Source organism: Chlorocebus sabaeus, chromosome X (genome assembly GCF_047675955.1).
Source record: "Chlorocebus sabaeus isolate Y175 chromosome X, mChlSab1.0.hap1, whole genome shotgun sequence".
Classification (NCBI taxonomy): domain Eukaryota; kingdom Metazoa; phylum Chordata; class Mammalia; order Primates; family Cercopithecidae; genus Chlorocebus; species Chlorocebus sabaeus.
The window spans coordinates 65,436,944-65,464,239 of NC_132933.1; the positions used below are offsets into that span (position 1 = coordinate 65,436,944).

The 27,296-nt window shown below is 34.6% G+C and overlaps 1 protein-coding gene across 3 annotated transcripts in view; it reads right to left on the minus strand.

Moving 5' to 3' along the window:
- KLHL4 (kelch like family member 4) overlaps positions 1 to 27,296 on the minus strand; it is a 159,886-nt gene that overhangs the window by 42,200 nt on the left and 90,390 nt on the right. For 2 of the 3 annotated variants that reach the window (XM_007992204.3, XM_007992201.3), the window contains exons 2-6: positions 12,225 to 12,392; positions 11,697 to 11,833; positions 8,117 to 8,313; positions 3,845 to 4,057; positions 477 to 663 (exon numbers count right to left, since the gene is read on the minus strand). In XM_007992204.3, coding sequence (XP_007990395.1) covers positions 477 to 663; positions 3,845 to 4,057; positions 8,117 to 8,313; positions 11,697 to 11,833; positions 12,225 to 12,392 — 902 coding nt within the window. The remainder of the gene's footprint in view (positions 1 to 476; positions 664 to 3,844; positions 4,058 to 8,116; positions 8,314 to 11,696; positions 11,834 to 12,224; positions 12,393 to 27,296) is intronic. The other variant, XM_007992202.3, reaches the window with a different exon arrangement.

A 27,296-nucleotide genomic window follows, 5' to 3' on the forward strand; every position in this document is an offset into this window, starting at 1 on the left:
CTCGCGTGTCTGGACAGAACCAATGTACACCTTACGCATATTGATTGATGTCTGATATCTCCCTAAAATGTATAAAATCAAGCTGTACCCTGACCCCCTGGGGTTCAGAATGGGCACATCCTTAACCTGGGCAAAATAAACTTTGTAAATTCATTGAGACCTGTCTCACATACTTTTGGGTTCACAAACATTAAATAAGTTTTCCTTGAAAAGATATAATATGGCAAAGTAAATATTCAAATTTTAAAACAGCTTCTATAAAGTAAAAGTGCCTATTAAGAGTTCAACACTAATCGAAAGGTTATGTCTCATAAGGTAAGTAGAAAAATGAGGTCACAACATCATATAAAGCACCCTGTTTATGAAAATTCGCTTTAGGTGCACTCATTTAACATGGCTTTAATATCACCCTTATAATTTGGAGGCTGTTAAGAATGTATCTTTTTTGAATGAAGACACTCTTAAGTTATTTTTACCTTTCATAGCATCCATGCCTCCTACAGCATAAAGTGCCCCCACAGTTGATTTTCTAGGTTTTGTCCGAGGGCTTTGCATCATGGATCTTCTCTCAGGTAAAAGATGATACTTCATAGCTTCCATCAGGAGCTTCTGACACTCAAGATCACCAGTAAACATGGAACTGGTTTCAAGATCTGCCAGTAACTGCAAAATAGTGATGCATGGCATATGAACGGAGCGTTCACCATTAGAAAGAACATATTTGTATTTATGTAACTTTGCAGGCTGGGCGCAGTGGCGTACACCTGTAATTCCATCACTTTGGGAGGCCAAGGTGTGTAGAACGCTGGAGCTCAGGAGTTTGAGACCAGCCTGGAAAACATGGTGAAGCCTGGTCTCTACAAAAAAATACAAAAATTAGCCAGGTGTGGTTGCATGTGCCTGTAATCCCAGCTACTTGTAGGCTGAGGTGGGTTGATCGTTTGAGCCTGGGAGGTAGAGGTAGAGAAAACTTGAGCTAACCTAAAGGTAGAGGTTTGATTATTTAATGTTTTTTGTTATTTAGCAAGACTTTTATTTTCACTTATCAAGGAAAATAACTAAAAGTCTGCTGGTAGTAGCTAATGATCTCTGCAGATTTATTTGACACATTATTCATCTTTTGAATATACACATATAATTTAAAGGAGCAAACATCAAAAAGCACTCATAGAAAGTATTGCGGAAAGCAGTCAAAGAGAATGGCTGTGTCTGCACAAGCAAGAATCTCCTAGTCTACTGCATGTGGCTAATACAAGTAGCAATCTTTTTGGTGGATTTGGGGTAGTTGTGTTGGTAGTGGCGGTCATGCAAACATGCTCAGTTAAAATAATAACAGACATGGTGGATGGTATCTTTATCATCTGATCACTTCTGCAGAATATTCTGAAAGCATGTGCTTTTTAACTGAGTTGAGATACATGCCTTAGTAACTAGCCAGCATATTAACAAAAAGAGATGATCAATTCTTTTTAACTATCATTACCTGGCAGACAGTGACCTTATTTAACACTGATAAAAGTGAGGTAAAGTATTTTTCATGAGATGAGTTGGAGAGAAGTCAAGAGTATATTTCAGAATGTTGTCAAGAGTCATCTTAGATTGGTTCCCTTGGAGTTTTGGGTCCACAGTATCATGGGACATTGAGAGGAATAGTGAGCAGGTTGCTGGAATAGAAGAGGTAATCTTATTACATTAAACTTCTCTGAATTTTCCTGCTCTCCGTGCGTTAATTTCAGTTCTGTTCTCACTCCGCCTGTGATATCTGATGGATCTTTATTTTGACCTGCCTCATGAGAGTCCAGGCATTTGCTTAATGCATATGCTTTAGAAATAGGTCTAAAAACTAGGCTATGTATTTTTCCCTAAAAATACTCTTCAGAGATTCATCACCATCCTTTTCATATGTTTCATTTCTAAAATATTTGTAAGGTCACCTTTTAAATTCTTTTGGAAAGCCTATATTTGCATGACATTGCCTATCACTACCATCAACAGGAAAAGTTCACACAGTCCATATTCTAGGTCTAAGGCATACTCAGAGGTGGGCTACCACAGTACTGTTGGTTGTATATTTGGGCTAGAAATGTCCCTCCATTCCAATAAAATAACAGAAGTTCAAACTAAGAAGTTGACTTTGCTGAAAATGTCTTATAGACTTAAGGCTCTGTAAAGATATAATCCTCTGATCTTACACCAGTGCATCTTAAGTTTTTTATGCCTAAAATCACAAGGAGAAATTGTTAATACACAGATTCTTCAGCCTGTTTCCCTGAAATTGATTAACTGAGTCTGCAGTGGAACATGAGAAATTGTATTTTTAGTAAGTTCACAGACCCAGGAACATTTTGAAAGGCAGTCTTTGAGAATCTCATATATCATAGAAACTTTCTTGAGAATAATACACATAAGTGTAAACGTTCACCCAAACATAAAATTTCCATAGATTCTAAAGATCATCTATCAATCCAAAGATTTAGAACCTTGGATCTAAAATGACATATATATTTGTTATTTCTGTTTTTGGCTTTACTATTGCCTTGCTCTTTGGATAAATTTGCTATAACCAGAAAGGTAATCAATGTTCTTTCATTGCATATGGATAGATTCTTAAGAGCGTGCATATAGTTCTATGAAATTTAATCAGCTGAAAGTTTTAAAAAATGTGGAAAAATCGGCTGGGCACAGTGGCTCACGTCTGTAATCCCAGCACTTTGGAGGCTGAGGCAGGCGGATCACAAGGTCAGGAGATCGAGACCATCCTGGCCAACATGGTGAAACCCCATCTTTACTAAAAATACAAAAATTAGCTGGGTGTGGTGGCACGTGCCTGTAAGCCCAGCTACTTGGGAGGCTGAGGCAGGAGAATCGCTTGAACTAGGGAGTCGGAGGTTGCAGTGAGCCGAGATAGCACCACTGCACTCCAGCCTGGCAACAAAGTGAGACTCCTTCTCAAAAAAAAAAAAAAAAAAAAAAAAAGTGGAAAAATCATCAGCAGATTAACAATCTATTTTTCAATATTAACATTTAATTAGTAACTTTGTTACAAAAGTGGATTCATGTTAATATTTATAACATTATTGATCCACTAAATCTATACAAGGTCTCTGTTTTTAATTTGGATGATATTTGAGGCCTATAGCCACAAAATCAGTATATTATTACATGCATATGTGCAATATATCCACACCTATTAGACATTGTATTGATCAATTTGCTACAGAGAAAAAATTGTGGTTATCACCAATGGTAAAATTATGTGGTGAGACTGCATTCCAAAATTCAGTATGAGGTGAGTTAACCCTGGATCTTATTCAAAGGTGTTTGTTCTTAGAATCATCTTTGCTATAATCCTTCAATTCAACATATATGGTGAGGATGCCTTTATGATTATGTTATAGTGCATCCAAAGTATGATAGCATTTTTTGATGGTAGCAGATAATATTAATAGATATTATTCAAGATCTGACTCCTTCCTAGGCTGTCCTCTAGAAGGCTATTGTACTGATTATTAACATTTTGCCTAGAAGGTATGCAGAAAAAAAAAAAAAAAAAGAGTTAGCCTAGCCATTTTCCCAGCTTTGTACAAATATTATGTGGTGAAAATGAAACTAATGAGTATTCTGATGTTTATGGTTTAACTGTAGCTGTTTTTAGCCATGTTTTTTTCTGTCTTTTATTAATGCCTCTAATTGATGGCTAAATATGTCCTTCTGTGAAACAAATCTTGTACCCTCAAATTACCAGGAATCTTCTGAGAAAATAAAATTAGGCAAATAAGAAACGGATTAGCGCCTAGTGGTAGTTCAGAACTATATTTTAAATTACCTAGGTGATTTTCCATACCTGTGGTGGGAGTAATGGCAGTCTGATGTAAGAAAGCAGCATCCCCAGCTCTCCTTGCCTATTCTGCACATCATGCCCCACCCACTGCATTAGAGCATGAAAAATGGTCTCTTCATCAGGCACATTAATGTCATCACTGCACAGAAGTTTTGAAATTTCATTAGCTGGAAGCAGGAGGAATTCTTGGTTTTTTATTACCTCAATGAAGTGTTCCTAGAAAAGAAAGGTCATCGACTAAAACTCTGCACTTTAGAAATTTCTTAATGGAATAAGCATATCAAAGCATTTCATGTTCTTATACTTCAGAAAGTGCAAGAGACACAGATGTATCCACTTATAAAAAATAGGTGCTCCTGCTACCCGTGACATGGATAACAGGGAGCCTTCTGAAGCTGAGGGGCCAAATGCTTCCAGTGGGAATTATTTATAGAACACACAAGGTAAGCTTTAACTGCTTCACAGCCCACACAGGCAGTGTTGGAGTCAAAAGCGGCACTTTTTGCTCCCAGCTGCTGTATGTGACAACAGCAGCTCATGACTTCAGAGCTGACTGTCTAGTTGGTCTTCAGCCAAAAGTCATAAGAGAAAGGCTGGAACTTTTTAAGGTGGTGGCTATCTTGAAAATGTAGGAGAGTTAACTCTGGCTATGCATGTGAGGCAGAAAGAAATTGAATTCCTTAGAGATAAGAAAAAAAAAATGATAAAAAACTTTCCTTTTATGGAAAAGTATGATCTTCTATTAACCAAGAGAAAAGTACTCTTTTACAATTGGTAACAATCTATGGGTTCAGGACAATCTATAAAGGACTCCTATGAATTTTTTTCTTTAGGAAAGAGGGAGGATGTCTTTTAAATTTATATATTATGCCCGGTTAATTTTTTTGTATTTTTTTTTAGTAGAGTGAGACTCTGTCTCAAAAAAAAATAAATTTATATATTATATCTCAATTCTTTCTTCTTTCATTGTGTTGTATTTTCTCAAATATACAGTTTCAAACATCTGTGTTTCATTTTTTTAAATCAAAACACCATCATATTTTTTCTAGTTTATAAATATTACATATTCTTTGTTTGACAACAGAATGATCATTTTTAATATTTCTCATAGTGAAGATCTCAAGTTTTAAATGAAATGAAATATATTTCTAAAATAAAGATAAACATACCTAACTTGCAATTTATGTTGTACAATAAACAGATATTTCAGGAACAGTGTAAGCTAATCTCTGAATAATTGGGGTCTCTAAATAAATCGAATCACCACCTCAGCTTTACTTTTAGTTTAGTCATCGTGGAAGTGAATCAATCAAATAAGGAAGTTATCCATACAGCAATCATCAATGTTGACATACCCATCAGAAAGCTCTGATGCCGTAAGTTTCAAACTGACCTATTTAGACAAATAACCCTTTGTGATTAAGACAAACAATTGAAAGAGAACTGCTGTTCTTACTGTAGCAGATGTCTCTGGGTGAAGACCCCCCCACTTATACAAATAATGGTGATAGTAGCACAACTATTAATACATTACACTTGTACAGCACTTCACACTTTACTGATTTCTTTCACAAGCATTAAGTCATCACCAGTGTGATCTTGTGAGAAAGCGGAATTAGTCTCATAAGAAAGCAGGTCATATGAGTTGTCTGATTCTCTATGGAGTAAGTGGCAAAGTCTGGATTCAAACATAAGCCTCTGAAATCATGCTTACTGCATTGTGTTTGATATTGCATCTGCTTTTCATAAGTGATACGATTTTTGTGAAAGAGTTTAGACAAATATAAAACTATAAAAGTTAAGGTTATATAGTACCGATATTTTATATAAACTCTGAAACTGCATTAATATTATGGACAACTCAATATCTCCTCCTTTCTACCCACTCTCCAATTAAAAACAAAGAGGAAAAACCTAGATTTTCTGATAGAATTTGTTATGACTCCAGAATTGCTTCCTAATGGGACTATTGAAAATTGCTGGGCAATATAGTAGATTAGTCTAAATAAAAAGTAAGTGTAATTTTAAAGTATCCATATATTACATTGCAGTATCCAGTACTGTATAGAAATAATTAGTTTCACTTAAAGACAAATTTTAAATGGTTTTATGTGGGAATTATTTTGCCCCTAATTTCAAGGTAAACACTTATTCTATGCACCTTCCAAGGGAGACTTCTTTTGTGCCCTGGATTAACTATTCATTTTATAAAAATCTACACTTATATTGTTGCAAAATTTACCAAATGACTATCACATATTTGCTAAATGCTTCATTGGTGCAGACAACTATCTATATGATTTAAATGGTTTTTTATTTTTTATGTGTGAACCTGACTGCGTAACGGGGTACCTAGACATTTGGCCAAATAGCATTCTGAGTGTGTCTGTGAGGGTATTTCTGCATGAGGACCATTCACATCAGGGAAGGCAATCTACCTTGTTCAGTCTACCAATGCACATGATTACAGTTGAATCCCTAAATTGTGTAATATTATTCTTAGACATTAAAATTATTTGCATTATTAAACTATCAATATAGTACTGCAAAAACATTATTATAGCAAGATCTTTACATATTTTACTGTATTTACAATAGATACTAACATAACTAAAGAAGAGAGATTAAGAGAGACAACAATATTACATTTTCATGCACACCCTGCTTCAATACTCTGTTTTGGTCACATAATAGGAAAAGGAAGAGAAATTCATTTTGAGCAACAAAAATAATTCAAGCTTTTTTTTCCAGAATGTATTTTGCTTGCAAGTGTGTAATACGAAACAGGAAACTGCTAATACTTAGTTCAAGAATTTAAATAATTTAATAGGAAGTTTTCATGTTTATTTTTTGTGGTAGAATAAAACTTTGACCTTCCTAATTCCTGTTCCTTTAGATTATATGGCATCTGTATTTAGGACACAGTAACATAAATGGTGTAATTAAATGATATGTTTTAAAATGTCAATCCATTATAATATGATTCTCCATATAATGGTATTGTTTGAGGAATATGTTTCAAACTTCAAATTTTGAGCAATGGACCTAGGGTGGGAAGTAGGAGGAAGAAAGATTTGATAAGAAGTTTTTAAACAATTAAAATTTTAGAAGTTAAAAAATTACCTTCTGTATAAAACTCCAGAAAAATACTCTTTATATGCATCTCTATTCTAAAAAATGCTACATTTATGATTTCAACGTGTGACTTTCTACTGTTCACTTGTATACAATTGCTTTTTGTTTTTTAATATTAAATAACTGAAGCAATTTAATTTATTTGAAATATTTTGATTGGGTTTCACAAAATGATCCATCTTGTGTCCTTCCCTTCTTCAGAGGTTAAAAAAGTTTATTTTTACTCTGCATCAGGGAAGAATTAGCATCTATTGTAAGGCTTTATTGAATATCCTCTGTCCATTTAACATGCTCTATCTTATCACATGCAACATTTAAATAATTACCACCTATGAACATTTGCCTTTGATTTGTTAATAGAATTGAAAGGGATTTTAAGTTAGTTGCATTAATGAATTGAAGTGTAAGTTATTTTTAACCAAAGTAAAATTTGTTACTAAGACATAAAGACGTTCATTCAATAAAATTATCTGGGCTGGGCACGGTGGCTCAAGCCTGTCATCCCAGCACGTTGAGAGGCCGAGGCGGGCAGATCACAAGGTCAGGAGTTCAAGACCAGCCTGGCCAATATGTGAAGCCTCATCTCTACTAAAAATACAAAAATAAGCCTGGCATGGTGGCGGGCACCTGTAGTCCCAGCTACTCGAGATGCTGAGGCAGGAGAGTCACTTAAACCCAGGAGGCAGAGGCTGCAGAGAACTGAGATTGTGCCACTAATTTTGGTAGTTTTTAAGCTTTGACAATTATTGACCCGTTAATATTAGCATTTTTCCTTATTGAAAGACACTTCACTTTCTTTATAAATCATAATTTGTGCAATTTTACAAACTAAAGCTCTAATTGTGCAAAAACATCAGGGAATTAACATTATCTTAATTCTATAGATTCTACTTGAAATATACAGTTGTATAATTTATTTTGTGGCCGTATTTTTATTTCCTCAAGTTTGGGGATTTAATTAAACATCTGTAATTCAAAAAAGGAAAAGCTTGCTTGAGTGCAGCTCAACCAGATAAATGTTTTTGTTCAATATATACTTTGTGAAAGTCATCTACAAGTTATATAAGTTTATATTGCTTATTAATTTTATTACAACATTAACATTTTTATTACAAGTTAAGTTGAAGCAATTGATTTTACCATAGTGTATTTGTGTGCCACATTCAGAAGTTCTGTACAGCCTTGGGTGTCTCCAAAGGATCGAATCCCTAAGCAGTTTGAAGGATGGAGCTGCTTTATGAGAAAATTGGAGCAAACATCAATGACCTGAGTCAGCTGCAGAAGACAAGCTGTAGCCAACAAACTTTCAATGGTATCTTCTTTCAGTTGCAGGACTCCTAGATGGTTTGAAAAAGCAAAGAATGATTATAAGTTCCATAAAGTAAAAGGTATGTCAACTAGTTAAATTTCTTTTTATTTTCCTCTCTAGTAGAGCTGTGCTTTTCAACAGATCTGGAGCACATTTTGAGGCTAATAGACGCAAGACAGTCTGTCCGTAAGCACTAATAAGATGGCTGAAATGAACCAGATTAGGTTATCAAAAATGACTATAGCAAAAAAAAAAAACAATGAATAACATTATTGTAAAGAAGAGCAACTTGTTATTTCTTTATCATCTCAGGCCTGCATTTAAATCTTATATCGATCATTGCACATTGCATATGTACACGAGACTATTACGTTGTACCTTAAACACATGCAATTTTAATTTTTAAATCATTCCTGCATAAAGTTGAAAAAACTCTTTCATTGCAATTCAAAGAACATTATGTCATATTGTATAAGAATCATACAACTGGCCATGCAAGTAACTGTCATTTGTGAGGAGGTAAACATCTTGGTAAATAAGAAACACATTAAGCTTAATTGTTCATTTATTTTGTAAGAAGAACACTGAGCTTTTATGTCTATTTTTTTTGTATCTACATTAGCTGGTAAAGATGTATTTGCCCAAAATATTATCTCTGGAATTGACCCCTGGCACTGTCTCAAGAGGAAGCATATGTTGCCAAGAGTCTACAAATTAAGAATTACTTATTTGCTTTGTTATGAAAAAAATCTGACTCTTTTTGAAAATATCTGTAATGAATTTTTGAAAACAAAATCAGAAGCAATTTAAGTTAGTCCTTTTATATTTATATGTCTGTATTATTTTTGGAACAAGTGTTGTTGATTAGTTACTGCAAAAATTACATTATTTTTATGAGTCATTCCTGATTTTTATTGTTTTAGCCACGTTATAAAGAATGTTTCAAATGGCTGATATCAATTACAAACTATTCCTCTAAAGTTTTTCCTTCCAAAATACCTTAATATGGGGCCCATATCGTTGCATAACCATGAAGAAAAGAGTAATACATATTGCGAGATCCTCTATACATAGTTCAACCTGTAAAATATATTGTAAAGGGGTCCAGCCCATCAGCAGACTTTCTCGTGTTGTTCTTGTTCTGATTTTGAAGAGAGCGCCCTGCCCATATCTCATGAGACCTAGAGAAGTATGAACTATTCTCCAATTCAGATATAAATATTCATCTGCTACAGACATTTACATTTGGTCTGTTTATTAGAAAGAATATTCATCTGGAGGAATAGTTATAAATGTCTCGGGCACAGTAGGAAACCATTGTGTATTACAGTGTACAGTATTCAGTTACAAGCATGCTTAGGAAAGGCTGTTTGGAGCTGGTTCAAGTTTCACTTCATTAAAGAGTAAAAGGATAGTCAAGCCAGCTGGCTGAATTATTTTATCCTACGAATGCTCATTGGGAACAAAAAGATGTTTTCTAAGGATTAAAATGTATCAGGTAGAAGAAATAAAGTTCTTTCTATTTCACTCCCAATTTTAAAAAGTTTGTTGAAATTTTAGAGCATAATGGAAATTTAGGAAATATTTTTGTTTAAAGGCTTCTCAGGAGAAAGGTGAAAGTTGAAGGAAGGAATGAAGTACTGTGAAATTTCAAAGCAGTTTTGTTAGAACAGTGGTCTTCAAAGAGTATGCATACCACTAGAGCTATATAAAACCTGTCTGAGACACAGATCAATTTGATGTAAAGAAATTTCAGCACCTCAAATTCCATACATACCCCTCCTAAAAAATGGTCTGCTCCCAAAACAGTTGTTACCACACAGGTTTTACTTTCCCAGTGTCCTTTCCATAATTTTCTTTTTTCTCGCCTCATGAAAGGAAGTCACATTCCTCATCTATCCCAAAGTATACTATGCTACATTATGGGGCTGTGGCACAGGAACAACTTTGAAATAAAAGCTTATTCATACATATTGTTATTAGGATCTAAATCATATCATATTCATCATATTCATACTTTCAAAATGTACAATCTGGTGTTTTTTAGTATATTCAAAAAAGTGCCTGTATCACTATCTAATTACAGAACATTTTCATCACTCCCAAAAGGAACCTCATACCTATTGACATTCATTCCCAATTCCCTCCATATTCCTACAACCAAGACTCTACCTTCTGCCTCTACACATTTTTCTATTTTGTACATTTAATGTAAATGGTATATTAAAATAAGCGATCTTTTGTGACAAGTTTCTTTTATCTGGCATAATATTTTCAAAGTTCATCCATGTTGTAGTATCTATTACTACTTCATGCCTTTTCTATTGTCTATTAGTATTCCATTGTGTTCATATACCGTATTTGATTTACCCATTCCTCAGTTCGTAAACATTTGGGTTGTTTCTACTCTTTACTTATGAATAATGCTTATATGAACATTTGTGTACACAATGTCGTGTGGACATGTTTTAAACTCTTGGGTATATCACTACGAATGGAATTGCTGTGTTATCAGGTAGCTATTTTGTTTAACTTTTGAGGGACTGTCATATAGATATATTTTTAAATGAATTATTGTTGTTTCAAATTCTTACAGGATTGAGATTTGTTAGATACATTTAAAATGCAAACTTAATAGTGCTTTATAAAAAGATTAATATTTACAATATTTGGGGGATTATATACTTTACAAACATTTAAAATTACAAGGTATTTTAGTCATGAATGGAAAAATGTAAGGAGAGCACATCGTTTTTCAAAATTATTTTACTGGCAGTGCAAGGGAAAATGTTTGAAAATGACTCTGTTGGAGAAAACTAGGAGGTAAGCTTTTAGTCTTAAGAAGAGCCTAAGTATACATAACCAAATAAAAGTATTTTAATACTAAGAGACCCTGAAAATGAAATAATCATTCTGGAATAAAAGTCAAAATACTTTTTAGTCCCCAAACTCATTGTTACCTTTATTTACAGTTTGAGTAGATATGAAAATTATTCTGAATGAATAGAATGACTAAATGTCTACTGTAGGATTGGAAGATCCCACTCTTACTCTTCTTTTTGCAAACAAGAATGTGCCCACACCATTCCAGAGTTGTTCCTGTATGTTTGTTAAATAGTTGTCTGCTCTCATGTATAAGGTATTTTCTACATATTATATACCTCTTGATCTTTTATATTACTGAGTTTATGTCCTGACTATTCCTGACTATGCTTTTTTATTACTTTAGGAAATTTATTTGCCTGTTCTATTCTTTAGTTTCCTCACCTTTGTAGTAGTAGTAGCAGTATTACTACTACTGAGGAAACTGAAGAAGAGTAGTAGTAGTAGCAATAATAACTACTACTACTACTAGTAATGTGTGTTATATCATGTAGGGTCATTATGAGTTAGTGTGTATTAAGCACTTACCTGTGTAAGCATACTGCACCAAGGAATTCAGTGCATTTGGATCTACTCCTTCCATCCTGACCTCTTCCTGTTTGGCTTCAAGCACATCATTAGTAAACATTGCAGCAAAATAATCAGACACTGCGCTGAGAACCAACCTGGAAATAGGAAATATTTGTAGGAATTTAAATGAGTCAATAATTTCACTGAAAAGCATGAAATGGATTCAGCAAGTTTGTAACACTAGTGAGTCTGTTTTCTCCATAAAGTCTTTTACAATTCAGTTAAGCGTAGTGAAGTTAGAAAGGTCAAACACGTAAACTGATGTTTTTTAGAGGGTGTGTTTGTGTTATACTTTCCATCATCAGTCTTTTCAGAGTTTGGCTCTTCTAAATAATACACAGAGAAACAGATCATATAGGCTAGCACTTTTTCAATATAGGAAAATAAGTATTTTTACAAATATTCCAATTTACAATCCATGTACTTATTATCTCTTATTTATAATTGCCCTACTCAAAACCATTCTGTATACATAAAAATACTTACCTATGGGCTGGGATGCGGAGGTGTCCTGCAATTAGCAGCACATCACATAGTTGTTTCTCTTTCAAGTAGTTCTCCATTTTACGAAGAGTTTGCTCTGCGTGGTTTATAACGTGGAACTGCTCTTCAGATCCGGTGGCGTTCATTTCTTCAGAGTGCTGGGTATCTAATCTGAAGAGGAAGTAAGGATGAGAATATGGTTCATCATATAAGTCTGTAAAAAATTTAATTTTTCTCTAATCAGAGTACAAACATGTAATGGAAATTTAGGCATACCAACTTCTAAAGGAAATATGTTGGATTAAAGTAAAATCAAAATTTGTTTTCCAATCTTAGATATTTTACTATAATTACTACTTAACCTTTCATTAAAGTGAAGTGTGCTGGTTAGTGTTTATATCTGAAATGTAACCAGAACTATGTACAATTCACCAACAGGGCTAGTGATAGTTGTTATATTCACAAACATAAAACCTACATTCTTTGATTTATGTGGGTATTACAATTATGTCAATAGGCAGGAAACCCTTAGACCTGAGTCAAAATACTTTTCAAAAATTTGATTATGTCCTGAAGCTTCTCCCTGGGGTACTCATTACACATCAGAAATATTCCTCAAAGAATTTCAAGCCTAAGAGTTTCATAGCATTCTTCACAATGTCATTTCCACCTTTTATTTCTTACTATTTAGTGAAACGTGATGGCTATTGAATTTACAATAATAAAAGCGGGCTACCTGTATTTTCAACATTACACAATGGTGGAATTTAAATCTCAACACAAGTACATACAAGCTTACAATCAGTAGGAGATGACCAATTGATTGGTTGGATGAATGTGCTTAAATATGTTGCTTATTACGTTTCTTGCATCCAGGCATCATTTTCTAACCACCAGTTAGGATTGGTTTTAGATCTCTTCACTCCCAGTTCAGTCTATATTTCTTTTTTTTTTTTATATAGTTAATAACAATGTATTATATTCTTTTTTTTTTAAATTTATTTATTATTATTATACTTTAAGTTGTAGGGTACATGTGCACAACGTGCAGGTTTGTTACATATGTATACTTGTGCCATGTTGGTGTGCTGCACCCATCAACTCGTCATTTACATCAGGTATAACTCCCAATGCAATCCCTCCCCCCTACCACCTCCCCATGATAGGCCCCGGTAAACCATCATTTTTAGCAAACTATCACAAGAACAGAAAACCAAACACCGCATGTTCTCACTCATAGGTGGGAACTGAACAATGAGATCACTTGGACTCGGGAAGGGGAACAGTCTATATTTCTTTTAAGACAATTGGTCCAAGGTGATATTACTTTCTCTGTCTAATTCAAATACATTATCACTCTTTCAATCTTCAGTCATAATATTGAACTGATAAGAAGGGATCATGGTATGAAAAGCTCAAAAATTGCCTGCTACCTCCCTTCAGATGCACTCTTGTTTACTTGTTCTGGAAAGGAACAATTTCTTGGCACCGTAGACTGAAAAGCATTCAGGTTGCACTTAACTCACATTATCCTAATCTTTTCTCTTTTCTAGTAATGATTCAGTTCACATTAATTGAGTCACACATTCAGTGTCGAATTAGCTTAGCTATCCTCATGTAACTGCACCATACATTAGAGTGGAACACATTCTGAATATATGTTTGAGAAGTTTTGGCTAGGAAAAAAATTTTACTCTAATTTTTCTTCCTCTTAATTTGGTTAAGGACAAAAAAGTATCTTCAATTACCAGCTAATTTAGGATGTTTTTATAGTAAATATATTAGATATTTAAATATGTTTTATAATTAAATTACATATTTTTAAAATCTGAAAATTCCACAAATATGAGCCATACATAATTTAATTAAGTTTTAAAAGACAGAGGGAACTTTATCTTCTGTCACTTTAAGAAATAAGAAATTAGTACCCAAAGAGATATGAACAGATCCAAATATGGCAAAAAGCAACAAACATATTAATCTAAATATACAAAATTATAGCTAAAAGAGTAATCTTGGGCATTATCAAAGCAGAGTATAACAAAACAAACAAGAAAATGGCCACCACCATTACCAACAAACTAATCTATTGATGACTTATCTGATCTTAATAAGTTCCCAGAGCTCATAAATTACAGTTCTCTTGCCTCCATTGTAGACACTGTAATGCCAGATCAGATGTTATAATGGAAATCACTTCATTAGAGAATGTTAATCCCTTGTCTTTGTTTTGTGGTGACATGGGAGGCAGCATGGTGGAATGAAAAGAACCTATTATATGAAGTCATAATGCCTGGATTGAGTTCCAGCCCCTGCTACTTACTGGATGAGTGATCTTTGGAAAGTCACCTTATCTTTTCTAAGCATTAATTTTCTCCCACAAAAAGGGGATGAATATAATATTAATACTAAAAACAATAATGCTTGTACCACAGTGATATCAGAGGAAAAAATGAAAAAATGGGCACGAAAATTCTATGTAGAAATATTAGGTCTTACGTTGTTAGTTTTAACTACCAAGATGTAGTTATTTTAGTAATATATTTTTTAGAAATTGTCTTGAACTGTTATTTCTTTAATATACTTCCATTTTAGAGCAATTATAGAATTACAGAAAAGAGTCTATCATTTATATCAGCATCAACTAACAGATATTTCTTTTATAGCTTGGTTAATAATCTGTAATACTACCTTATTCATTTTGCTGTTTACACTGAGATATGTTTCTTCTATTTCCAGATTTTTGAGGCTTTTTTAAATGAAGGACTATTGAATTTTATCAGATAATTGTTCAGCATCAATTGAAGTGATCACATGGTTTTTGTTTTTCATTCTGTTAATATGATGTATCACATTAACTGATATGCATATGTTCAACCATACTTGCATCATTGAGATAAACCCTACTTGGTCATTATGAATAATCTTTTTAGTATGTTATTGAATTGGTTGGCTAGGATTTTGTTGAGGATTTTTGCGTCAATATTCATTAGCAATATAGGCCTGCAATTTTCTTTTTTTTGATGTGTCTTTGCCTGGTTTTGGTATCAGGATAATACTGGACTCATAGAATGAGGTTGGAAGCATTCTCCCCTCTATTATTCAGAATCGTTGGAGTAGGATCAGTGTTAGCTCTTTTTAAAATTTTTGAAAGAATCCAAGAGCGAAACCATGAGGTCTCAGGCTTTTACTTGCTGGGAGAATTTTTATTACAGCTTCAATCTCATTATTATTATTGGACTATACACATTTTGGATTTCTTCATCATTCAATCTCGATAGGTTGTATATGTCTAGGAATTTATTTCTTCCAAAATTTCCAACTTATTGACATATAGTTGCTCTCATCTTTATTATTTCTTTTCTACTAATTTTTGGTTTGGTTTGCTTTTATTTTTTTAGCTTTTTAAGATGCAACATTTGGTTGTCTATTTGAAGTTTTTTTTTCTTTTTGATGTAGGCACTTACAATTATAAACTTATCTTAGTACTGCTTTTGCTGTATCTCATCAGTTTGGGTATATTGTGTTTCCATTCTCATTTGTTTCAAGAAATTTTTGATTTCCTTCTTAATTACTTCATTTAATCGCTTATCATTCTGGAGAATATTGTTGAAATTCCATGTGTTTGTATAGTTTTCAAAATTCTTCTTTTTATTGATTTCTAGTTTTACTTCATTGTGGTCAGAGAAGATGCTTGATGCTATATCAATTTTTTAATGTTTTTTTTTCTTTTCTTTTCTTTTTTTCTAATTTTACTTTAAGTTCCAGGATATATGTGCAGAACATGCAGGTTTGTTACATAGGCATAAATGTGCCATGGTGGTTTGCTGCAACAATCAACCTGTCACCTAGGTTTTAAGCCCCATGTGAATTAGCTGTTCTGATGGTCTCCCTCCCCTCGCCCCTGCCCCCAAACAGGTGCAGTGTGTGTAGTTTAAAGGCTTGTTTTGGGATATAACATACTGTCTATGCTTGACAATGTTTTATGTTCTAAAGAGATAAGTAGTATCCAGCTTTGAGTTGTTTTATAAACATCTATTAAACTTATTTTGTCTATAATGCAGATTAATTCTGATGTTTCTTTGTTGATTTTCTATCGGGAAGATATTTTCAATGCTGAAAGTGGGGTGCTGAAGTCTACAGCTAATGTTGTAATGTTGCCTATCTCTCTCTTTAGCTCTTATAATATTTGCTTTCTAAATCTGGGTGGTCCACTGTTGGGTGCATATATATTTAAAGTTGTTATATCTTCTTGCTGAATTGACCTCTGTTTCATTATAGAGTGACATTCTTTGTCTCTTCTCATAGTTTTTGTCTTGAAATCTATTTTATCTGATATAAGTACAGAAACTCCTATTCTTTTTTGGTTTCTATTGACATAGAACATATTTTTAATCCCTTTATTTTCAGTCTATGTGTGTCTTTATAGGTGAAGTGTGTTTCTTGTAGGCAACAGATCATTGGGTCTTGTTATTTTATCCAATGAGGTACTCTGTGTCTTTCCATCAGAGGGTTTAGTCTATTTACTAAATAGACTAATGTGTTACTGCTGATAAGTAAGAACTTATTTGTGCCATTTTGCTATTTATTTTCTGGTAGTATTGCGGGCTTCTCTTCCTTCTTTCCTTCCTTACTGTCTTCCTGTTTCTGAAAGTGATTTTTTCCTGGTGGTATGATTTCATTTCTTTCTTTTTATTTGTTTGGGTTTCTGTTATAAATTTTTTGTTTTGAGGTTGCCTTGAGGCTTTCAAATAATATAGTCCATTAAGTAAATAAGGACTTAACACTGTTTCCATAAACAAACAAATAAGCAAAAAGTAAACTAATAAAACCTCCATAACTTAATTTTATCTCTCTGCATATTAACTTTTTTGTTTCTTTTTGTATCTTATTGTATTGTCTACGTATTAAAAGTTGTAATTATTATTTTGACTCATTATTTTTTAGTCTTTCTATTTAAGAGTAGTTTTTACACCACAATTACAGTGTTATAATATTCTGTGTTTTTATGTATACTTACTATTAACAGTGAGTTTTGTACCCTCAAATGATGTCTTACTGCTCGTTATTATCTTTTCTTGATGATTGTAAAACTCCCTTTAGCATTTTTTGTAGGATACATCTAGTGTTGATGAAATCCCTCCTCTTTTGTTTGTCTTGGAAACTCTTTATTTCTTCTTCATGTTGGAAAGATATTTTCACTGGATATATTGTTCTAGTATAAACGTTTTTTCCTTCAGCACTTTATATATGTCATGCCACTTTCTCTGTGCCTATAAGTTTTCCACTGAATGGTGTGTTGCCAGACATATTGGAGCTCCATTACATGTTGTTTCTTTTCTGTTTCCTTCACCTTTGATAGTTCGATTACTAAATGCGTTGAGGTAGTCTTCTTTGGATTAAATTTTCTTAGTGTTACATAAACATATAAACTATTTGTACTCGAATTTTGATATTTTCCTCTAGGTTTTAGAAGTTTTTTGTCATTACTTCTTTGAATAGCTTTTCTACCAAATCTCTCTCTCTCTCTACCTCCTCTTTAAGGCCAATAGCTCTTAAATTTGCCATTTCGAGGCTATTTTCTAGATCTTGTAGGTGTGCTTTTTAAAAATTTTTCTTTTGTCTTCTCTGTGAATTGTCAAATAATTTTCCTTTGAGCTCACTCTTTTCTTCTTCTGCTTGATAAATTCTATGATAACACTCTGAAACATCCTTTTTTTTTTTGCCCTGAGATGGAGTTTCCCTCTTGTTGCCCAGGTTGGAGTGCAATGGTGCAATCTCAGCTCACCGCAACCTCTGCCTCCCAGATTCAAGCAATTCTCTTACCTCAGCCTCCCTAGTAGCTGGGATTACAGGCATATCCCACCACATCCGGCTAATTTTGTATTTTTAGTAGAGACGGGGTTTCTCCATGTTGGTCAGGCTGGTCTCGAACTCCCGACCTCAGGTGATCTGCCTGCCTTGGCCTCCCAAAGTGCTAGGATTAGAGGCGTGAGCCACCGTGCCCGGCCTCTGAAGCATTCTTAACTATGACACTTAGATTTTTCAACCCCATAATTTCCACTTGATTCTTTTAAATTATTTCACTCTCTTTGTAAATTTGTCTTAAGGATTTATTAATTGCTTATCTGTTATCTTAAATTTCTTTGTGTTTCCTCAACAGAGTTATTTTGAATTCTCTGTCTGAAAGTTCACATATCTGTTTCTCCAGCACTGACAGTTCACATATCTCTGAGTCTCCAGCATTTGTCTCTGGAAACTTATTTTGCTTGTTTGGTGCTGTTCATGCTTTTCTAGATGGTCTTGATGCTTATGAATGTTAGTTGGTATTTGGGCATTGATAATTTAGGTATTTTATTGTAGTCTTCACAATCTGGACTTATTTGTACCCATCCTTCTTTGGGAAGCTTTCCAGGTATTTAGAGAGACTTGGGTGTTGTGGTCTAAGCTGTATCTGCATTAGGGGGCACCAAAAGCTGAGTAATGCTGTGGTTCTTGCAGACTTATAGAGGTAGTACCTTCACGGTCTTTGATAAGATCCAGAGGATTTCTCTGTATTACTAGGCTGGGATTCTTGTTCTCTTCCCTTAACTTCTGCCAAGTAAATGGTGCCTCTATGTTCTGAGCCACCTGAAATTAGTGGAGGGGTAACACAAACAGCCCTGTGGCAATGATTATGGGATTCCACTGGGTCAGACCTGAAGCCAGCAGAGCACTGGGTCTCGCCCATGTTTCACTGTAACAACTACCTGGCTACTGCCTATATTTACTCAAAGCCCTAGAGCTCTACAGGTTTAATCAGCAGGTGGTTAAACCAGCCAGGCTTATGTTCTTCTCTTCAGAGTGGTGAGTTTTCCCAGGTGTCAGCGAGTCCAGAAATGCTGTTTAGGAGCCAAAGACTGGAGTAAAAAACCCTATGCAGCTACCTGATGATCTGTTGTGCTGTGGCTGAGCTGGCATTGAAACCATAAGATACAGTCTTTCCCACTCTTCCCTCCCCTCTCCACAGTCAGTTGAGCCTCACCCCATGGCCACCAACACCACAGGCCCAGAAGGAGTACTACCAAGTTACTGCCAATGTTCACTTAATGCTCACATGCTCTTCAGTCAGCTTTTGGTATATTCTGCCTATCCTGGGACTCACCCTTCAAGGCAATGGGCTCCTTTCTGGACCACGGCAGGTCCAGAAATGCCCAAGAGCCAAGCCCTGGAATCTAGGACTCCAGTAGCCCGCTTGAGGCTCTACCCTCCTGTAGCTGAACTGGTACATATGGTACAATACAAAGGGCTCTCTCTTTTTCCCTCCATTTTTCTTAAGCCAAAGAAAATGGAGTCTCTCCTCATAGCCACCACAGGTGAGAATGTGTTGAGTCTCACCTGAAGCCACCAAGTTGCAGCGTCTCGGTCAAGGCCCATGCCATATTACCTGGATATTGCTTCTGGTTATTCGGGGGGTCAAGGGCTGTTTAGTCAGCAGGTGATGGATTTTACCAGGACTAGGTTCTTTCCTTCAAGGCAGTAGGTTCCCTTCTGGCACAGGGAGAGTCAACAAATGTCATCCAAAAGCTAGTGTCTAAAAAGGTTGCCTTTATGACTCTGACTGGTGCCCTATACTACAGTGGCTGAGCTGGTATCAAGGATGCAAGTCAAAGTCTTCTTTACTCATCCTTTCCCCTCCTTAAGTGGAAGATAGGGAAACCTTTTAGAGCTGTGAGGTGTGTGGCCCGGGTTTGTGGGAGGGGTGGCACAAACACTCCATTACCTGCTCAAGTTGGTGTCTTAGTCTCATGCCTCCCAAGTCCACTAGCTCTGAGCCCAGGTCAGCACTAGGAATCACCTAGAAGTTGCAGTCCCTGTGGCCTAGAATGGTGTTCAAGTTTATTTAGAGTCCAATTGCACTTTGGCCTGTGCTGGCAAGGCTTGCTAGAATTAAAGTTCCAACTGCTTGGATGGGCAATTCCCCTCTGGCTAGGTCAAGTCCAAATGCTTCCTTCATGAACAGGCGTCAGCTGAATTCAGCCTGGTTTTGCTTTCTGCTGTTACAGGGCACTGATGAGTTCAATGCAGTGTCTCACACAATTGTGCTCTCCCTCTCCCAAGCATACAGATTCTACCTCCATATCACATAGATGTTGATGATTTAAGATTGTCTTTCCTACCATTTCCAGTGCCACATTCAGTGATATGAAGTTAAAACCAGGTTTTGTTGCTGCTGTTGTTGCTGAGTGTTCTTGCCTGATTTTGGTATCACTGTAACACTGGTTTTGTGGAATGAGTTGGGGAAAATTGCTCTTCCTCAGTTATTTTTTTTTTAAAGTTGTAGTAAGACTGGTACTAGTTATTTTTTTGTACATGTGGTAAAACTTGGCTGTGAAGCTGTCTGGTCTTGGGCTTTATTTTTCATTAAAAGATTTTTTCATTGCTGATTCAATTGTATTACTCATTATTGGTGTATTAAATATTTCTTTTCATTCCTGGTTCATTCTTAGGAAGTTGTAATTTCTAGGAATTTACACAATTCCTCTAGGTGTTCTAGTTTGTGCACACAGAAATACTCCTCATAGTCTCTGATGATATTTCATATTTCTGTGGTATCAGTTGCAGTGTCACCTTTATTATTTCTGATTGTGCTTATTTGAATCTTTACTGTTTTTTTCTTATTTAATCTAGATTGTGGTCAATCACATTTTTATATTCTTTCAAAGATTCAATTTTTCATTTTGTTGATCATTTGCATCTATCTTGTTTTTGGTTTTAATCTCATTTACTTTTGCTCTGATCTTTATTTTTTTTTTCTTCTTTCAGCTTTGCATCTGTTTGTCCTTGATTTTCTAGTTCATCAAGATGCAATATTACTTTGTTAATTTGAGATCTTTGTATCATATTACGTAGAAAATTAACACTACAAAGTTTTTTTTTACAGCAACGCTTTTGCTGTATCACAGAGGTTTTTGCATTTTATGTGTCTATTTTCATTAGTTTCCAATATTTTTAAATTTCTTCCGTAATTTTATTATTTACCCAAAAGTCATTCAGTAGCAAGTTGTTTAGTTTCCATGTACGTTTTTAGTTTCTAGGGTTCTACTTTGTTGTGATTTCTAATGTTATTCCATTGTGGTCCAGTAAGACAGTTAATGTAATTTTGATTTTCTAAAATGTTGTGAGACTTGTTTTATACTCAAGTATATGGCCAATTTCAGAGAATGTTACATGAGCAGATGACTAAAAGGTAGATTCTGAGGTTGTTGTGTAGAATGTTCTGTAAATGTCAATTAGGTCCATTTTGTTTAAAGCTCAATTTGCATCTGGGGTTTCTTTGTTTATTTTCTGCCTTTATTATCTGTTTAGTGCTGGAAGTGGGGTGTTGAAGTCCTCTTGTATTATTTTATTGCTTTCTATCTCTTTTCTTATGTCTAGGATAATTGTTTTAAGAATCTGGATCCTCCAGTGCATATATATTTATGATTGTAAAATCTTCTTATTTAATTAAACCCTATATCATTATATAGTGACCATCTTTATTTTTTCCTGTTAATTTAAAGTCCATTTTATATAAGAATAGCTATTCCTGCCCATCCCATTTTTGCTTTCCATTTTCATGATATATCTTTTTCCACCCCTTTACTTTTAGTCTGTAGGTGTCTTTAACCCTTAGGTGGGTCTCCTGTAGGCAGTTATAATTGGGTTTTATTTTTGTATCTAATTTGCTACTGTCTCTTTTATGGGGAGTATTTAGACCATTTATGTTCACGGTTAATATTGACATGTGAGGTTTTGTTCCTTTCATAGTGTTGTTAGCTAGTTGCTTTGTAGTCTCAATAAAATTTTTAGCCTTGTCCTTATGTATGCTTTTATGATGATATCATCTTTTTATTTTTATGTTTATAACTACTTTGAGTATTTCTTACAGATCTAATTTAGTGGTGACAAATTCACTTAGTGTTTGTCTGGTTAATAGTTCATTTTTACCTCATTTACAAAGTTTAATTTGGTAACTTATAAAATTATTGACTCTTTTCTTAAGAAAGATGAAAGTAGGCCGACAATCTCTCATGGCTTGTAAGATTTCTAGTGAGAAGTCCACTTTTATTCAGATGGGATTTTCTTTCATGGTGATTGGCCACTTCTCTCTAGCTGCTTTTCAAATTTGTTCTTTCATGTTCATCTTGGATATTCTGAGGACTAAAAGACTTTGTGATATTTGTTTTGTATAGCATCTTCTAGGTGATGTCCGAATTTCTTGTATCTGGATGTCCACATCTCAAGCAAGATCAGGGAAATTTTCCTTCAAACATATTTTCCAAACATTTTACCTTTTCTTCTTCTCCATGAGGAATGCTTATGAGTTGTGGGTTTGTTTGCTTTACATAGTCTCATATTTCTCAAAAATTTTGCTCAGTGTTTAAAAATTTATTTTTCTTTATTTTTTTGTCAGAGTAGGTTAATTCAAAAGAAAATCTTGAAGCTCTAAAATTATTTTTCTGCTTGGTCTGGTCTATTGTTCATGCTTTCAATTGTATTTTAATATTCATTCCATGAATTTCTTTATTTCCAAAAGTTCTGTTTGCATTTTTAATATATGCCTATCTTTCAGATCCTGAATTTTTTAAAAATTTGTGTTGGATTTCCACTTTATTTTGGATCATACTTACCTTCCTTACAATCTGTACTTTTAATTCTGTATCTGTCATTTTATAAATTTTATTTTGGTTCTGATCCATTGCTAGAGAGCTAGTGTAATCTTTGGAGATGTTAAAACACTGTCTTTCTGCATAATCAGAATTCAGATGGCTTGTAATCTGAAGTAGCTGTTTCTTCTTATATTTGAGATTGCTTTCATTTGGGTGGGACTTCTAAATACTCAATTCTTTTGTCCCTTGAACTCACAATGTTCTGTGGGTCTTGGAATGCAGAGGTCTCAAAAAAGCTTATTTCTTTTTTCTTCTTTTTTGTTTCCTTTTATTTATTTTTATTTTTATTTTTTTAATTATTATTATACTTTAAGTTCTAGGGTACATGTGCATAACGTGCAGGTTTGTTACATATGTATACTTGTGCCATGTTGGTGTGCTGCACCCATCAACTCGTCAGCACCCATCAACTCATCATTTACATCAGGTATAACTCCCAATGCAATCCTTCCCCCCTCCCCCCTCCCCGTGATAGGCCCCGGTGTGTGATGTTCCCCTTCCCGAGTCCAAGTGATCTCATTGTTCAGTTTCCACCTATGAGTGAGAACATGCGGTGTTTGGTTTTCTGTTCTTGCGATAGTTTGCTGAGAATGATGGTTTCCAGCTGCATCCATGTCCCTACAAAGGACACAAACTCATCTTTTTTATGGCTGCATAGTATTCCATGGTGTATATGTGCTACATTTTCTTAATCCAGTCTGTCACTGATGGACCTTTGGGTTGATTCCAAGTCTTTGCTATTGTGAATAGTGCCGCAATTAAAAAACAAAAAACAAAAAACAAAAAACAACAAAAAAAAAAGCTTATTTTATGTCCTAGTACTATGCCCTTCTGTCAGCAGCTTTTTTTTTTTTTTTTTTTTTTTTTTTTTTAATGGTACAGATCAGTCTCCAGTCTGGTAGGTGGCACTTAAGCTGTGTTACTCTCAGGTACCCCAGGGATGTATTAAAACACTTGCCATGATGGGGCAGATAGGGAACGGCACCAACTCATCATCCTGGGCAGGCAGAAACATGATGAGCTTTCTGATCACACTCCCGTCACAGAGCTGGAAATCTTCAAATCAGATAGACACCATCCTTTATCCCCAGCGCAAAATGTGACTTAGGTTCATGGAAAACACCCATCTGACAGCTACTACTAAAGTGGCCTTGGGGAAGAACCTTTTCATCCAGCCCAAAACGGGCAGATCTGTGGCAGGTTCACAGTCTGTGGCTGAAATAATGCCAGTCTGTGTAGAGAGGGGCAGGTGAGTCCCACCCTTTGTGCAAGCCTCAGCAGTGGGTACACTTTCACTGGTGGTGCAGCTGACATGTATAGAGCTGGACAGACTCTCTTCAAGTGTACCTGTGCCAGCCTCTGACAGTAATAGCCTCAGCTACATCTGCAGCAGTAGGCAGAGGAAGCAAGAGATGATCCCTTCTCCATGTCCATTTTCAGCCATGAGTGCCACTTTTCAACTGCAGTAGAAAAACACGACCTTCATTCAGAGATCAGCATCTTGCCTCTGTCTCTACTAGGAGCGGCACAGTCACTCTCTGGATACAAATGGGAAGCTCTTGGGTAGGCGAGAGCTTGCAATCGGTTTTCCTTTTCCCAAGGGACACTTTGGTGGGTTATACTCCCCGCTTTCCCTAGGGGTGGCCCATGCTGAGAGCTAGATCACCAGGGATCTCGAGGTTCCCCTGTGGTTTCCAAAGTAAGAGTGAATTCTAGGGAATGTTCTTAGGGGATCTAGTGATGCAGAAACACAAAGACTAAGATTCCCTGGGCAAAATAGTGGCCCACAATGAGCACACAACTAATATGGTATTTATCACCTCAACTCGGGTTTAAAAGGAGCATGAGTGAACCTGCACGAATTGACTGTTCAGTACTCTGCCGTTGGGAAGTTCCCAAATCACCACTGACTGTATTGCCCAGGCTCATGAGGGCAGAGGGTTTCACTGATTTGGTGGTCAGCAGTCTGTTGCAGGGGTGAGGGGAGCAAAGAAATACTCCCCGCCTATCCTTTTCATGAAACTGCTTGCAAGCATTTTAATTCATCATGCTGCTGACATCACAGGATCTACTATTGTCTGATTTTATTTTGCTTTAAGGAGAATATTGTAGGTTCCTATGGCTTTCTATGTACGGGTAAAACAGACATCTGAAAAATATAACCTTGGGATTGCTTCAGCTACAAAACTGTCTTGTAACAAACTTACTTTGAGAAACAATGGAAGGCACTGTTTTCAAAATTGTTCAGATTGCTAATTTTGACAGCGTATTTGGAAGAATATTTGGCAATACAAATTAAAAAAATACAATATGCGTACTGTATAAAGACATTCATGCAGAGCTTCTAAATTTTGAAATAAAATAATCTGTGACCAAATATACTAGGGATTACATCTTTTTTTTTTTTTAACCACACTTCAAATATTATAAATGTATAAGACCAGGTAGTGCTAACATAGATTATATAAGTGAATATTTTGGCATTTCTCTTCCAAAATAGTTTCATAATTTTTTTTTAGTTTTTTTTTTTTTTTTTTTGTCAGCCATTTGCCTTGTTTTTCAGGGAAGCCATGGGGGTTAAATGAAAATTAAAATTTTTTGTAATACTGCTAAGTTTGCAAAACTCTTTATAGAAAAGATTATTTTTTACTTAGAAAATTTGTTGGGCTATACTTATTTATAATACACTTTTATGAATTTTTTTGTATTTCTGTGATACTAGTTGTAATGTCTCCCTTTTCATCTCTGATTTTATTTCCATATTTTCTCTAAAGATATCAGAAAGCAATTCAATTTAAAATATCTACAAAAATAAAATATCTAGAAATAACCTTAACAAATAAAAACTGTAAGAGAGTAATAAAGAAAACAGAGACACAAAAAATGGAAAGATATCCCATGTTAATAGATTGATTGCTGATTTTCTTAAACATTACATTCTAATACAACACATAACTGAAAGACATATTTAACTGCATTTGTGAAATTTCTTCACTTTCTTTTTAATTTTGAACAGCATAAATGCAAAAGGATTAGGTGATTAAAACAAGCATTACCATGAACAAAAAGTAGAGATTAATTTTTTTGAGATAGCTTGCTATTAGCATGTAGATACACAACTGATTTTTGTATGTTTAATTTTTATACTACTTTTCTTTAGTCTAGCTAATGATTTTTGTTTAGTTTTTCAAATAACCAATTCTTCACTTCATTGATATTTTGAATGTTTTTAGTCTGTATTTTATTTATTTCTAGTATTAGCTGTATTGTTTTTACTGCATTGTTTTTTTCTTCTACCAATTTTAGGCTGAGCTTGTTCACTGCTGAATTCCACCAAACATTTAAGTAAAAACTAATATCAATCATCCTCAAACCAATCTAGAATATAGAAAAAAAAAACTTTCAAATTCATTTCACATAACAGCATTACCCTGATTTCAGAACCAAACAAGAATACAACTAAAACTGTAGGTTTCTTGAACATAGATGGAAAAATTCTCAACAATATACAAGCAAACCAAATTCAACAGCACATTAAAAACATCATCTATTGTGTTTACATTTGAACAGAGATATAAAGAAATAAATACAAGCTAATACATATAAAGCAAAAGTAAAAAGTTTAGACAACAAATGCTTCTGAAAGTAAGTAAGAAATAACACTATTGGCTTAGTTGGCAAATAATGACAATATTTTGAAGACATTTCTGCATTTAGAATTACCAACATATAATTATTTAATTAAATTTACATATTAATATATGTGATAGCAGATAGAAAAATATCAAAATCATTGTGATCAAGTGAGATTAACCCCAGGGATGCAAGGAGAGTTCGCCATACACAAATTAATATATTTGATACACCACATTAACAAAACAAACAAGACCATATGATCATCTTAATAGACACAGAAAGAGCATTTGATAAGATTTAACAAGTCTTCATGATAAAAAAACTCTCAACAAATTAGACATAGACTATATGTACCTCAGTACAATAAGCGCCATATATTACATACCCAAAGCTAACACACAAATTAGTGAATTGGGAAAAACTAAAAACTTTTTATCTAAGATTAGGAATAGGACATAGATGGCCACTTTTACCACTCCCACATAGTACTGGAAGACCTAGCCAGATCAATTAGGCAAAAGAGAAAAATGAAAGGCATCAAATTGGAAAGGAGGAAGCCAAATTGCATCTATTTGCAGATGGCATTATCTTATATATAGAAAACTCTTAAAGACTACACAAAAATCTGTTAAAAGTAATAAATAAATACGGTAAAAGTCATGGTATACTACAAGACTATAGGAACCAACAAAGCATGGTATTGGTATTAAAACAGACACAAGGAACAATGGAACAGAACACAGAGCCC